Below are 12,659 nucleotides of genomic sequence, written 5' to 3' on the forward strand. Positions count from 1 at the left end.
GAGTGATAAGAGAGAAAAGAAAGATCTGATCATGGTTGTCGAGATGAATTAAACTCCCAGTGGGGTCGGGGGAGGAGGCGGGGGGTAATCAGCGGAGCTTTAATTTGGTCAAAACAACACGTTTTGTTGTTTCCTCTGCGCGCCAGCTGCTGGTTTTTTCCTGCGAGGATTTATTGGCAAAACAACAAAAGCGAGACATTCTCAGGTGCTTATGTTCCTGTCAGCGGTGTTGATTACAAGGTCTGAAAAACGGACGATTACTGAAAAATGCAAACAGATCACTTTTGGGCACATGTGATGTGCATGTGTCACATCGAAAGGGAGGACGGGAGCGCAGCGAGCGTTTTTTTAATTCAGCCGTGGAAGAAAAACAACAAATGTACGGTTTCACAGGTATGTTTTTCCAAGAGTGCTTTTTTTTTTTTTTTTAAACAATGATGGAGAAGTATGGCTAACCACACACACAAACATCTAGTCGTTATCCTCTGGTTTTGCAGAAGGTGGGAAGAGAAAGGGAAGACGTCGAGGCTCCAGGCTTCTGTCCTCACGGAGGTTTTTGGTATCCGTTGATCAGGCTCCCTGCCTGAGGACAGAAAAACAAACTGTAAGTGAAGATGACCAAAGACAATAAACCAAAGTTGGAGAGCAAGAAGGAGAAACCGGAGTGTGAAAAAAGGCCTTCAGGAAAAAAAACCCCGTAATGGCAGGTCAAAAGATGTCTAGATATCAAACTTAAAACTGGACTGAAAGGGAAGTTTAGTTCAACCTGGTGTTTTATACTCCAATAACGTGGCTACTGTGGGTTGTGCTAACTCTCCACCTCCCTTGTAGAGATTCAGGGAAACCAGGAGTCTAATAATGTGTGTCCAAGCACCATTTTCATTTCCTGTTTCTCTCCTCGGTCTCATCTAAAAAAAACCCTAAAAAACCAATATTTATGTCCATAAAAAGGGAATCTGCCGTTTATGTAAATCATGTCAGAGCTATGTTTGATCACGGCTGTTTCCTCTGTGTCTCCGGCAGTCCCTTCTCCTCCAGCTAAATATCCTCCCTCTCTCAGCTCTTCGGGGACTGAGGGAAAAAAAAAAAAAAAAAAAAAAAACACTCTGCATCATCTGCACTCAATCAGAATAATTATCCCAAGAAATGCACGGCAGAGCCTGTAAGAGGTGAGGGGAATGAAGCACAGAGGCTATTGGCAACCGCCTCCCTCCAGTCATTATTAGTCATCTCTTTGCTGCTTTGGAAGAGGACCCAGACGGCTTGGGAGGAAGCCATGAGCGGCCGACAGACAGGCAGGCAGAGAGACAGAGAAAAAGGCCTGATGTGACTCCGTGTGCCCAGAAAGTATCAGCCGTCTCTGAAGGTCTCTGGCAGCCCGGCGGCTCCTCTGGGGGACTGGCAGCCATCCGCACACCAGTATTAGCCTTATGTTCTGTCTGTCAGGCTTCCTCAAAGCACTGAACTCGTCATCTGAAGATGTGGAGAGCTTTCATGAAAAAAAAAAAATCCCCAAAGCGGCCAGCAAAACACCTTTCACCGTTTAAAAAAAAAAAAAAAAAAAAAATTCCTCCAGGAGGATGAGGAGTTTGAGGTCCTGTCAAGATTTGTGTGCACTTCCTGGAGGAGCTCTTTTGTGGGACGTTGTGGGGTTCCTGTTTGATTGCGAAATGGCTTTTGCAACTGAAAAGTTCCTCAAAGCCCGTCGAACTTCTTTAAAGCGTGCAGCAGACAGACAGACGGACAGCGAAAAAATAAAACATCAGATCAGACTCCGGTGCTTATGAAGTATCGGTTTTATGAACGCTCTTGGCGGCCCGACAAGTCCACAGGGGGACTGGCAGCCGTCCTCAGATGAATATCGCTCCACTCTGAGTTTCTATTTTACCCCTGAGATTTCCTCCAACTCCAGAAAATAACACACACTCATTCAGTCATTCTTAGGGATAATTATTTTTTTAAGAATTTAATGATAAAAACTGGTTTTGTGATATAAGGAAGTAAAAAAAAAAATTTAAAAAAAAAAGAAGTCCAACCCGCTCTTATCCCACGGTGTCAAATACTTCTGTTTAGTTACAGTCCGTTGGAGATACGCACAAGATACCCTGGGTTCAGGCAACAAAAGCCACATAGTTGGGGATGGGATATTGGTTTAGGCTAAAATGAATAGTTTTACATGAGTAATGTTAAATACATTACGTTATGTAAGGAACTTATGTAACTTAAAAGAAATCAAAGTTGACTTTTACATTCTCACAATCTCAAACACTGGTTTCCTGCGTTCGATCCATCCAACGAACCAACCAACCACCCTCAACCTCTTCCTGACTTTGTAACTCCTCCTACTCCGTCACGCGACCTCCTCCTTCGAAACCGGGAGTCATGGTGCCGACGCCTGAGGGCACCTTGTGCGAATCTCAAAACGGCCGTATTTGTCCCTCAGGAATGAGAACGGGTTCAAAAATCACTCCAGTAAATGTTCCCTCAATCTTTTTGGTACATAGAGTTGCTTTCGCATCTGAATTTTGTACTGTGGATATATTTATACAACTCGGATTTGGATTTACAACATCTCTTGGTCTTAGTGTTGCTTATAGTGTCTCATTATTTACTGACGTGTGATCTTTTTCTTTTTTTTTTTTTTTTTTACGTTTTATACTTTTTTTCAAAGGTTCAGGATTGGATCCGACAAAAACTTCAAAACTTGACAGGCAGAAGGAAAACCACGAGCAACAGCCCTTCGAAGTAAGTTTATAAAACTACAAATTCTTGTACCTGTTTTGTTTTATTTACCCATCAAACGATTTCCTCCACATTGTAATCTTGGGCGCCCTCTGCTGGCCATTCTGCTATAGCATTTACACCCCTCCTCTCTGTCTCTCTGAACAGTGTATGGACTTGTGTGTCCTTGTTAAACTACCAACCAGACAGACACAGCACTGATGAGACTTCAGTGCACATTAAGGATCAAAGTTTTCCCCAAAACTCCCTGGCACCAGGACAAGCCCACAGCGGGCTGGCAGCTATGAGAATCATCTGTGTGTTCTGGATTTGTAATATTTCACCAAGGAGATCTGCACTCGTCTCTGATCCAGAGATTTTAAAATACTGAACCGATCACTGTAAAGATAGTGGTAACATAAAACATAATCCAAGTAATGAAGCAAACCACTACGTTTTGGGTTCTCTGAAATAAAATTGCTCTGAAAAATGAGGCTGTACTGACCAGAAAAAAAGACTCATTACAAAAACCAAAAAACGACCAATGTTTGGGATTTCCCCAGAAAGCAATGAAAAAGTTGTTTATTCAAACAACCTAATTCACAAAAAGTCTCACTGCAAATTTTAGAGGTGAAGTATGGGTTTAAATTTGTGTTGTATTAACGGATCAAAACCTCCCAAAAATTTTACAAAAACTAATAAATTAAAAGTGAATAAAAGTGAGCAAAAAATAGGCAAAACGTAGAGTAAAATTACACAATAGTGGTCATTTTCATGTTACGATATTTTTACATTTATTTTTTTTCATCTGAATTTCTCCTTTGTGACCACTTTCTTCAGTTTCACCGCTTCATTTTTCAGTTTCAGCTCAAATATTTCAGTTTAAAGTCAAATCTTTCATTTTCACTTTTAAATGTTTCAGTTTCACTTCTGAATTTTTCAGTTTCAGTTTCAACACAAAGCTTCTCATTTGGGCCGGTGTTACAGCGCTGCGCCCCCATTGGCCAGTTGCTTTTTGGACGGACAGATCAACGGGGCCCAACGTGCAACAAGTGGTACAACTTCAATCATTTCCTCCCACCGACTGTTTATTGTTAGTAATGTGGTTGCAGGCTAAATAAACCTAACGCATGTTAATCGGAAGATCTTATTAGTGCTGCTGATGCATCCGCCTCCTCACGAGGAGGTTCTGTGTGGTCATGTTGTCCTGCTGAACCCAAGGAGATCAACTCTACACGCTGGTTTCTTCCTGGAACAGACGCTGGAGGTTTGTGGACATGCTCTCTGTTCTTTAAGGAACGTTCTGCGGTTTTCATTTTGATTGCATAAAGACTTGAAATCATCATTAAGAGAAAAAAAAAAAAAAACGATGATGAGACTGCGGCACCCGCAAAGTATCAGTTCTGTTGGACTTCTGGCTGAGCGACAACTCCTCTAGGGACTGCATGTCTTTTATTTCAGTGCCGAGATCAGCACCAGATTTCTTTTTAAATACTCTTAAAATAAAAGTTCATCCGCGGGTTCTTCTAACATACAAAAAGAGCCAAAAAGTGACGTTTCTGTTCAGCATGTTTGACAATTTATCAATTTGATCAGTTTAAGCATAAATGGCAAAATATTTTGTTATACTTTCTCAAATGTGAGGATTTCATTATTCGTTGCCATATGTGCTATTTAACAGAATTCTTTTTGGTTTTTTTACTCCAAAAAACAGACAATGAAAATAATTCTCCTTGGTCTCTGAGGAAATTATAACATTTTTTTACTGTTTTTTGACCTTTCTGAAGGAAATGAATGAAAATAATCACACATGAAAGGTTTGTGTGAGTCAAATGTAACAGAGCTTTAAGTAACCCCCGCTTTAAACGCTCTGCAGCAGACAGACATGTTAGACACATTTATCCCACACACACTTGTACTTTCTGGAAGAACTGACAGCTCGGCAGCTCCTCTGGGGGATTGGCAGTCATCCTCAGACCAATATTAGCACTCTAATGAAGCGCTAATATTTCAGCCTGAAGGTCTGCTCGTGTCTCCCACACAAAAGAATCAAAGATTTCAGAGGACTGAAGAGGAGGCCAGATGTTTTTTTTTTTTTTTTTGTGTAACCTTTTGTAGGCTGCAGCGAGAAGATTCCTTTGACGGATTAAGAAATATGTTTGGTAGAATAATCAAAGCGATACCTGGTCAAAGAGCTCCTCGTACAACATGTTTGTCTTCTCCACGTGAGGGTCCAGATCGGTCGCTGCGTCTGCATCCCACGATGTTAAACCGCTATAGAAGAAAGCCAGGTTTATTTCTTTATTGCATAGTTAAAATTTATATACATACTCTAAATAAGATCCTTTCATATAGATTGGTCTGGAGACAATTAATACCTGTCGTCTTACCTGTCACAGCTCTGTGCGTCCTGTAGGGGGCAGACGAGGCTCTGTGTCGGACTGCCATCATGTGAACCCTTCTGCACTTTCTCCGTTTTTTCCTCCAACGTGCTGACCTGTCGCAGCAGAGCTTCTCTCTCCTCCATCAGGCAGTCTTTGAACCTGGAGAAAGCGATAACTCAGCTCGTCTTCATTCACAGTAAAAGAAAATTTTAAAAAAACAACTAGATTAAGCTGTAAAGGAAGCGGCAGCAGGAGGTCTGGCTGAAGGGGGGGATGTAAATTGTAGGGTTGGTTTCCAGCTCTTCTTGTCCACATGTAGAAATGAGGAAGTTATGTTGCATTGGATGTACAGTATGCATATGAATGTAATGTAAAAGTTGTCTTTATGCTTCTAATGTAAACACACGGGACAAAACAAAAATGACTTCAGGACTTTATTGGTTTATCGCTGACAATCTTCTGGAGATTTTTTTGCATGTTCTGAAATGTGTCAGTAAAACTAAACTAAAACAAATTTGACATAAAATGTGCATGTATTTTATACTTTTGAGGGGTTTACTGTTAGAAATTGCGTTGTTTTTTTTTTTGTGACAAAACCCTCAGAAATCTATAACCTGACACATTTTATCGTCTTTAAGCTAGTTGTTTTGGTCCAGTGTGATCCAGTCACACGACCTGCCTCACAAACAAAAATTGAAGACAGTTAAAAGGCTCGTCTGTGATCATGACATTGCTTTTTGAAACAAGAGCCCTACCCACTTCAAGCTAAATAGAAATCTCGTGTCAAATTATGCACATTTTTATGGAACAATTTGTTTTATTTAGGACTCTATCATTTATATTAAAAAGCTAAAAGACCCTAAAAAACAGGTTTTCGGGGTCTTTAAGGTCCTAAAACCCAAAGAGTCGTTACGTAATCAGCTTTGAGCATGTGCGTAATGTTTTCTGTGACTTTTAAAGTTTGATTACTTAATGTTATTTGGGAGCAGTAATTAAAAAAAAAATCCACACCTCTTGACACAGCACATCCAGTAGCGCTGCTGCTGACAAAGCCACTCGAACTGCTCTGCCGTCTCCTGTAGTTTCCTCAGACTCCTCTTGTTCTCCCGCTGCAGTTCTCTCACCTGACCAAAAAAAAAAAAAAAAGACAACATTGTTTAATTTCCCCTAAAACCAGATAAAGACAGACAAAATCAGGAAATAATCATGATTGTAAATGTAGATCGATTGGATCGTCTAGAAAGATCAAGGAAGGTTAATGGAGTCTGACTTTCACAATAATTTACCAGGTTACAAATAAAAGTTCTCTTTTTTTCTCTGACTGTGTGGTCTGCTGTTTTCTTCTGTTGGCCTTGTGCAGACGTCTCAAAGGAAAGAAAATTAGACCTGGATTGTTTGCTGTTTGATGGACTGGTTTGAAGCGGAGGCCAATAAGAGAGGTGAGTCCTTGAAGCCAAGTGTAAATGAAAAAAAACAAAAAACCTGACAGTCTGGAGTAATGTTTCTAAAGAGCCAACACGCATTAATACAAACCCAATGCCAGCAAAATCTGAATTAGTGAGTTCTCTGGGGTGGATGTACTTTTAAAAATCTGGCCACAGTACATAAATGTGAACCTCCAGGTTTTATGTTTCATAAAATCAATTCATCAAAATCCAGCAGTAGATTGATATTTGCTGTTTTCAGCTATAAAGAGCTGAGACATCCTCTGTCTGTTACTTAAGCAGTGTTGAACAAAGTGTCCCACTCTGACACCTGCTGGTCAACAGTGACACTGCAACAACTGAGCAGCAGATTTACAAAATCTTTAAGTGTAATGTGTATTTCATATTCAGCATTTATTTATAAGCAGAACACCTTGAACCTTGTTCCATTTCTGTCCTAAACTTTGTCCCCTCACCTCCTCCTTATGGGCTCTGCGGAGATCCTTCAGCTCCACTGTCAGAGTTCTGTTGGTGTCCTGCAGGTCCTCCTGCTCCACCGTCTTACTGTTGACAACAAATAGAGAAAGAGCTTATTTATATCTACACATATGTACACGTACAGCCCTGCTGCTTCTTGTTGTCTCTGAGTATCCACAGAGTTTTTGTCAGAAGGATCTTCATGCAGGAGAGATGACAGCCGCTCCAGGCCTACCTGCGCAGCTCCGCGTGGAGGCTCTCTGTCAGTGCAGCTCTACACTGGACCTCAGCGTGCAGACCTTCTGCCACAGCAGCTCTGTGCTGGGCCTCGGCGTGCAGCTCCTCCACCAGGCCCTCCAGCTTCACCTCGGACCTCTGCAAGCACAGCAGCTCTGTGCCGACCTGCTGCAGCAGCTCCTCGTCCCGAGAGCTCTCCTGCGCCAGCAGGACCACGCGCTGCTGCAGCAATCCCACGAGGTCCTGCGGGGAGGTCACACGGACACGTTGACAAAACACAGGCGTCCGTCTTCCTGCAGCGTAATGCTCACTAACATTTCATTCTATGCACTTCTTTTGGTTTTAGTTGAACTACTATTTTATGCTTGTGTTGTTTTCACCAGCTGTTTCATGGCAAATCACACATTATCTTTTCCTTTTTCCCCTGACTGATTACATAATTATACATCAATGTCACATATTACCCATGCACATAAATCAAATGTTGCTCAGTATTTCCTAATCGTTTCAGATCTCCCCGGAGGCGTCCTAATCAAAGTATTTTAATCCAGCGCAGATTGCATAAGTGACATTCAACACACCTTTTAGGTCACAGAGTTTGGGGCAAGCCCAAACCTGACACTATATCAAATCTATGTGAGGAAAGTGAGGGAGTCACGCTCACCAATTCTCCGACACGTACCTCTGAGGATTCTACTGAGCAGCGTCCAAGTAAGACACTGGATAAATGTTGAGCTTTGTGCTGTTAAAAAGAAAAACTGTACACGTTTCTCAGTACATGAAAAATATCACTTTGAACATTATGATAACTCAAATCCTCTAAAAGTATCTTAAAAAAAAATGTTTAAAAAGCAACAATATCCTTCTTTAACATGAAATATGTAGATTTTGTTTTCCCCCTGAGATTTTGTTTTATCTTGTTAAATATTAATTACAGGCCTCCAAACAGCATTACAATTTAAAAATGTTTTTACAAAACTGAACCTCTGTTCAGTTCAAACCTCTCAGCTCATTGCTTATACCTACACAATCTGTGTAAAGCAGCCGAAAAACCCCAAAAAGGTTGGTGAGCACTGCCAAAACCTCCACACGATGTTAACACGGGGACTTACTGGTAGCCCAATTACAGTAACCGTAGCAAAATGTGGCCCGCTGGCATTGCCATGGTTACATGCATCCAAATTAGGGGACTGTAATGAGGTTAAACGCAACAAGGTTAAATGACCAAAATTTTAAAAAGCACTCTGAATTGGACTCGCGTCAGCTTTTAGGTAATTATTGCTAACAAGGACACGACAGCTGAATGTTGGTATGTAAATGGTGATAAACTGCAAAAAAACAAGAGTTGCTCGCTGTGATAAATCTTTATCAGCCAGCTTCAAAGCTCAGTAACTCTTTTTCACCAAAGATTTTGGTCTCGCAGCACATTTTACTGCACCGCACATTTCTGTTTTCAGGAAATAAATTCAGGAGATAAATCGACCGTACTGCTCAGCAGCAAATGACAGGAAAAGTTTGAGAGTAGCCGGTGAAAGCAGCGGAGCATTAAGCAGCTAAAGAGACAGATATTTCCCTCGAGGAGTTTGTGGAGTCCAAACCTTAATCTAGAATGTTAAAATGCTGTATTTTCATGTTGTTGGCAGAGAACGGGAGGAAGAAGAGGAAAACCTCCTGATATTCCTGCTGCGGAGTTTTTCTTGCATTATTAAAGGCCAATTTACGTAGAAATTATTAAGCCAAACATGTCATTCACCTTAATTGTTTTGTTTTTGCGCCGACTGCCCGGAAAAGAGAAGAATTGTTTTTTGCATTGGAGTGTAAAAGAAAAAGATCAAAACTGATATTTATACTGGCCTACAAAGCCAAAACCTTGCTCTAAACTGTTTTAATAACAGATTAGACTTTTCTTTAAATATTAGAAACTTTGTCCCCGAGTGTTATATGAACTGGGAGCAGGAGCTTGTGTTAGTTAAGGCTAAAACTATATTAACCTAACTAACTCCTGTAATTTAAATGTGCATTTTCAATAAATCAGCACATTGATAATTCAGTTATGTATTACATAATGTATATATTACAGTATGTATATGTATGTATAAGTTATTTTACAAATTAGATGGGCTGACTTTCATCATAAAGGAAGAAAAAATAACTATAATCTGCTGACGGTGTATCACATTTAATGCATCAGATTAAACATAATACGTTTATTTTCCTACGAGCAAACATGTTAAAAAGTTAAAAGTACAGCTTGCTTGTAGCAAATTTTTTTTGGGTGTTGTTCAAACTCCACAGCAAAAACAATCAGCTAAAAGTACATAAAATCACAGCACTTCTCTGTGAAAACTTTGTTTCACTGCTTACATAGTCAGCATTTGTGGAGCAGTATATATTTATATTTACACTTTACACTCTTGACCATTTGTCTCATCATTAAAACCTGAGTTAAGTTATTTTTAGCCCACCTAAAAGCACTTTTCAGTTGATGTGATGGTTAATATTTGAGCAAACAGCTGTTTTACAGGAACATTATCTGGTTTCGAGCTCGATCGCTGAAAATCTTTGTCCATTTTAGGAAACTCCAGTTCGGTGAAACTTCTCTTTGGGACTATTAGTGACTCATTTTTATCCAAATTTTGTATAATAATATTGATAGCAGGTGATATAGAACATAAAACGTCTCTCTCTGCCCACAGAGCTGCTGGTATTTAGTCCACCTGCTGCTGGTGGATCCTGCTGATGAGTTGGTCCTGGTTCATCCTGAGCTCCATGTTCAGCTGCTCCTGCTGGAAGAGTCGAGCGGGTCGCAGCCTCCAGATCATTGTGCAGCTTCCTCTCTCTGTCTCTGGACAGCAGAAACTCCCTGTCCAGCACTGCTGCAGCCACAAAAACACCAGAACGCAGTCACGGTGGACGCCTCAACGGACGATGGGCAGGTTTGGTTTTAAACAGTGCAGTGTTTTTTTAATCTTTAAAAAGTTGTCCCGTAAGAAATACAGTTTAAAATGGTGGTTTAAAATGTGGTTTCACATTTCAGTCATCAAACTTGTTCTATTGTTGCTTCTCCATAAATGTTACAAATTACATTTAATCTTTTTTTTTTTATTTTATTTTTTTTTATTATTTAACTGTATTTCTGATCATTTTGGGGAAGATGTACCATTGGCCATTTGTGACGGTCTTTTTTTATTTTCAGAACCTTTTGAAACTACATATTTAATCAATTAACCGACAAACAAATAAAATCTAAATATAACTAGTTGCATCTCTACACAGACCTGTTGAAAAAAAAAAATCTCCACCTCAACCAACTGCTGCATCAACATGCTGCTAACAGATTAATGCGTGATGATAAAGTTGGACTTTTACTTTAAGAGTTCCTGCATAAGTAATATTTTTAGTTTATGAATTTAATTTGCAGCAGATTATTTTTATAAAGTGGTGTTTGTACTTTTACTTAAGTAAAAGACTTAAGCCCTTCCTCGATCACTGATGAAGATTATAAAGTTTAATTTGAAGTATTTTAGAGGTTAGTTCAACTGTATGCTACCGTGTAATTCTACTATTTTGCCCTCCATTCTTATATCGGTTCAAAGTGGGTTAAATCATAGAAACACCTCCTAAATGATTAAATATTATAACCTGCAGGAAGGGAAAATTTACTTTTTAGCTTTTTATTAACCTGCCAACTTGTGTCAACAACACAGCAGACGAAACAGGGAATAACAGCAGTCAACAGTGGACTGAAAAAGTCACAGTGTACTTTTACGCCGGAGGTCAAAGCCTCAACCTTCACGACTCACCTTTGTCGTGAGCCAGGCGGGTGCACTTGGCCGTCAGATACTGGATCTGACTGAAGTCCTCGTCCCTGTGCGCTCGGAAAAACCTCCTCATGCTCATCTGTGTGTGAACTGCTCGCTCCGATTCCAAACCTCTCTTCCCATGATCCTCGGGGCAGGCAGGGAGTGTCGCGCCCGGTCAGAGAGGACACGGTTACGTGTGTTTCCCTTCAATGTTTAACTCCCCGCTGCTGCTGCTGCTGCATGCAGGTCTCAGGAAGAAGAAGACTCGTACCTTGGAGACACCTTGCAGGTTGAAGCATTAATCCAAGCTGCTGTTTTCACAACACGGCGTTGAGGCGTGCTGCTGCCGCCGCTCCGTGTGTTTGTTTGCCACCCGGCCTGCTGCTTGAACAAAGACGTTCAAGCAGCACTTGTTTCAGCCACAAATTATATAAAAGGCTTGATCTGGAGCTGTAAGCAAATCTGTGGTGAAACATTCCCACCCAGAGGCAGCGAGGGAGCTGAAAGAGTCGGGCATGTCGTGTCAAGCAGGCAGATTTTACAGCAGCAGCCTCAGGTTAGGATTTTATAATATAGTCTTATTGCATCAGACATTTTATAGAAGATATTACCTCTAAGTCTTAATAACATCTTGTATTGTATGGAACAGATGCCTAGTATATGTTATTATTTTTTTAAACAACATTGTTGAAAGAAGGCTTTAATTTGAGCTCATTTCTGATGAATAGTTTCAGTCTGAGCGATGCATCCTGTTATTAATCTGTTTTTGTGGGTGTTGTAATGCAGATAAAAATGTACTGAACATTTTTTGACACTAGAAAGTAAAAAAAAAAAATATCAAAGGATTGTGCAGCCTCGGCAGATATGCGTCTTCAGGTACTTTTAGTTTTATTTACTTTTTTAATAACTCAAGAGTTGGAGGATGTATTTCCTTGTTATTTGTAAAGACATTTGAAGGAATAGTTCAACTTTTTTGGGGACTTTCATTTGGTTTCTGGTGGAGTGTTACATGAGAAGACGTGCACTGGCCTCATGTCTATATCGGATAAACACGAGGCTTACCGCCTGCAGGCGGTTAGCTCGGCTTAACATAAGGACTGGGGAGACGGCGGGGAACGTGGTTCTACATCCAGAGTGTTCCTTCATCCGGGTCACAGAGGTTTGTCTGAAAAGTTAATTAACCCATAATGTTTGGGAAACTAGAAATCCTCAAAGAGTCTTCTAACAATACAGATGAAAAGATATTGCGTCCACTAAATTAAAAAATAGATATTAAACCAAATTGCGTCCTCAGTTTCTGAAGATCTGCACAATTCTTTTGTTGTTGAAGGAAACAAGTTAAAAACGTTATTTTTCCTGCGGTAGTCAAAATGTCAAACTATTTTTGAAAGGATTATTCTGAGGAGACTCGGTTCAATTTTCTACCAAAAAAAACAATAAAAGTTGCACAAACTGTTGTCCACACAGCATTTTAAAGCCTTTAAAGTATAACAAATAAGTTAAATATTAATGAAAAGGTGGAGGGTAGATGAAGGATAAGTAGTTTTAGAGTATTTCCACAGCTGCGTGTGAGGCTGCAGCTCATTGGTGCCAAATATGTCAATAAAAGTGAC

At 40.2% G+C, this 12,659-nt stretch overlaps 1 protein-coding gene across 1 annotated transcript; it reads right to left on the minus strand.

The window, feature by feature from the left end:
* Positions 1–360: 360 nt before the first annotated feature.
* LOC138210328 (hyaluronan-mediated motility receptor-like) lies at positions 361–11,475 on the minus strand. The gene is made up of 8 exons (XM_069169409.1): positions 11,047–11,475; positions 9,961–10,119; positions 7,242–7,486; positions 7,006–7,093; positions 6,117–6,229; positions 5,112–5,264; positions 4,905–4,995; positions 361–583 (listed from the first exon to the last, which is right to left on the minus strand). Exons 2-8 carry the CDS (start codon positions 10,063–10,065, stop codon positions 545–547), a joined length of 834 nt encoding a protein of 277 aa, XP_069025510.1. The 5' UTR covers positions 10,066–10,119; positions 11,047–11,475; the 3' UTR covers positions 361–544.
* Between the last annotated feature and the right edge of the window lie 1,184 nt (positions 11,476–12,659).

The sequence above is a fragment of the Embiotoca jacksoni genome, unplaced genomic scaffold (genome assembly GCF_022577435.1).
Source record: "Embiotoca jacksoni isolate LCO1_2020_lvr unplaced genomic scaffold, fEmbJac1.0.p SCAF_45, whole genome shotgun sequence".
NCBI lineage: Eukaryota > Metazoa > Chordata > Actinopteri > Embiotocidae > Embiotoca > Embiotoca jacksoni.

What these genes read in the sequence shown, in the direction of transcription:
- LOC138210328 (XM_069169409.1), bottom strand. Translation starts at nt 10,065, where the DNA reads ATGATCTGGAGGCTGCGACCCGCTCGACTCTTCCAGCAGGAGCAGCTG. An exon ending in GCAGGATCCACCAGCAGCAG is followed by an intron (nt 7,487 to 9,960) that starts GTGGACTAAATA and finishes ACCTCCCCGCAG; the next exon opens with GACCTCGTGGGATTGCTGCA. An exon ending in TGGATGTGCTGTGTCAAGAG is followed by an intron (nt 5,265 to 6,116) that starts GTGTGGATTTTT and finishes CGCTTTCTCCAG; the next exon opens with GTTCAAAGACTGCCTGATGG.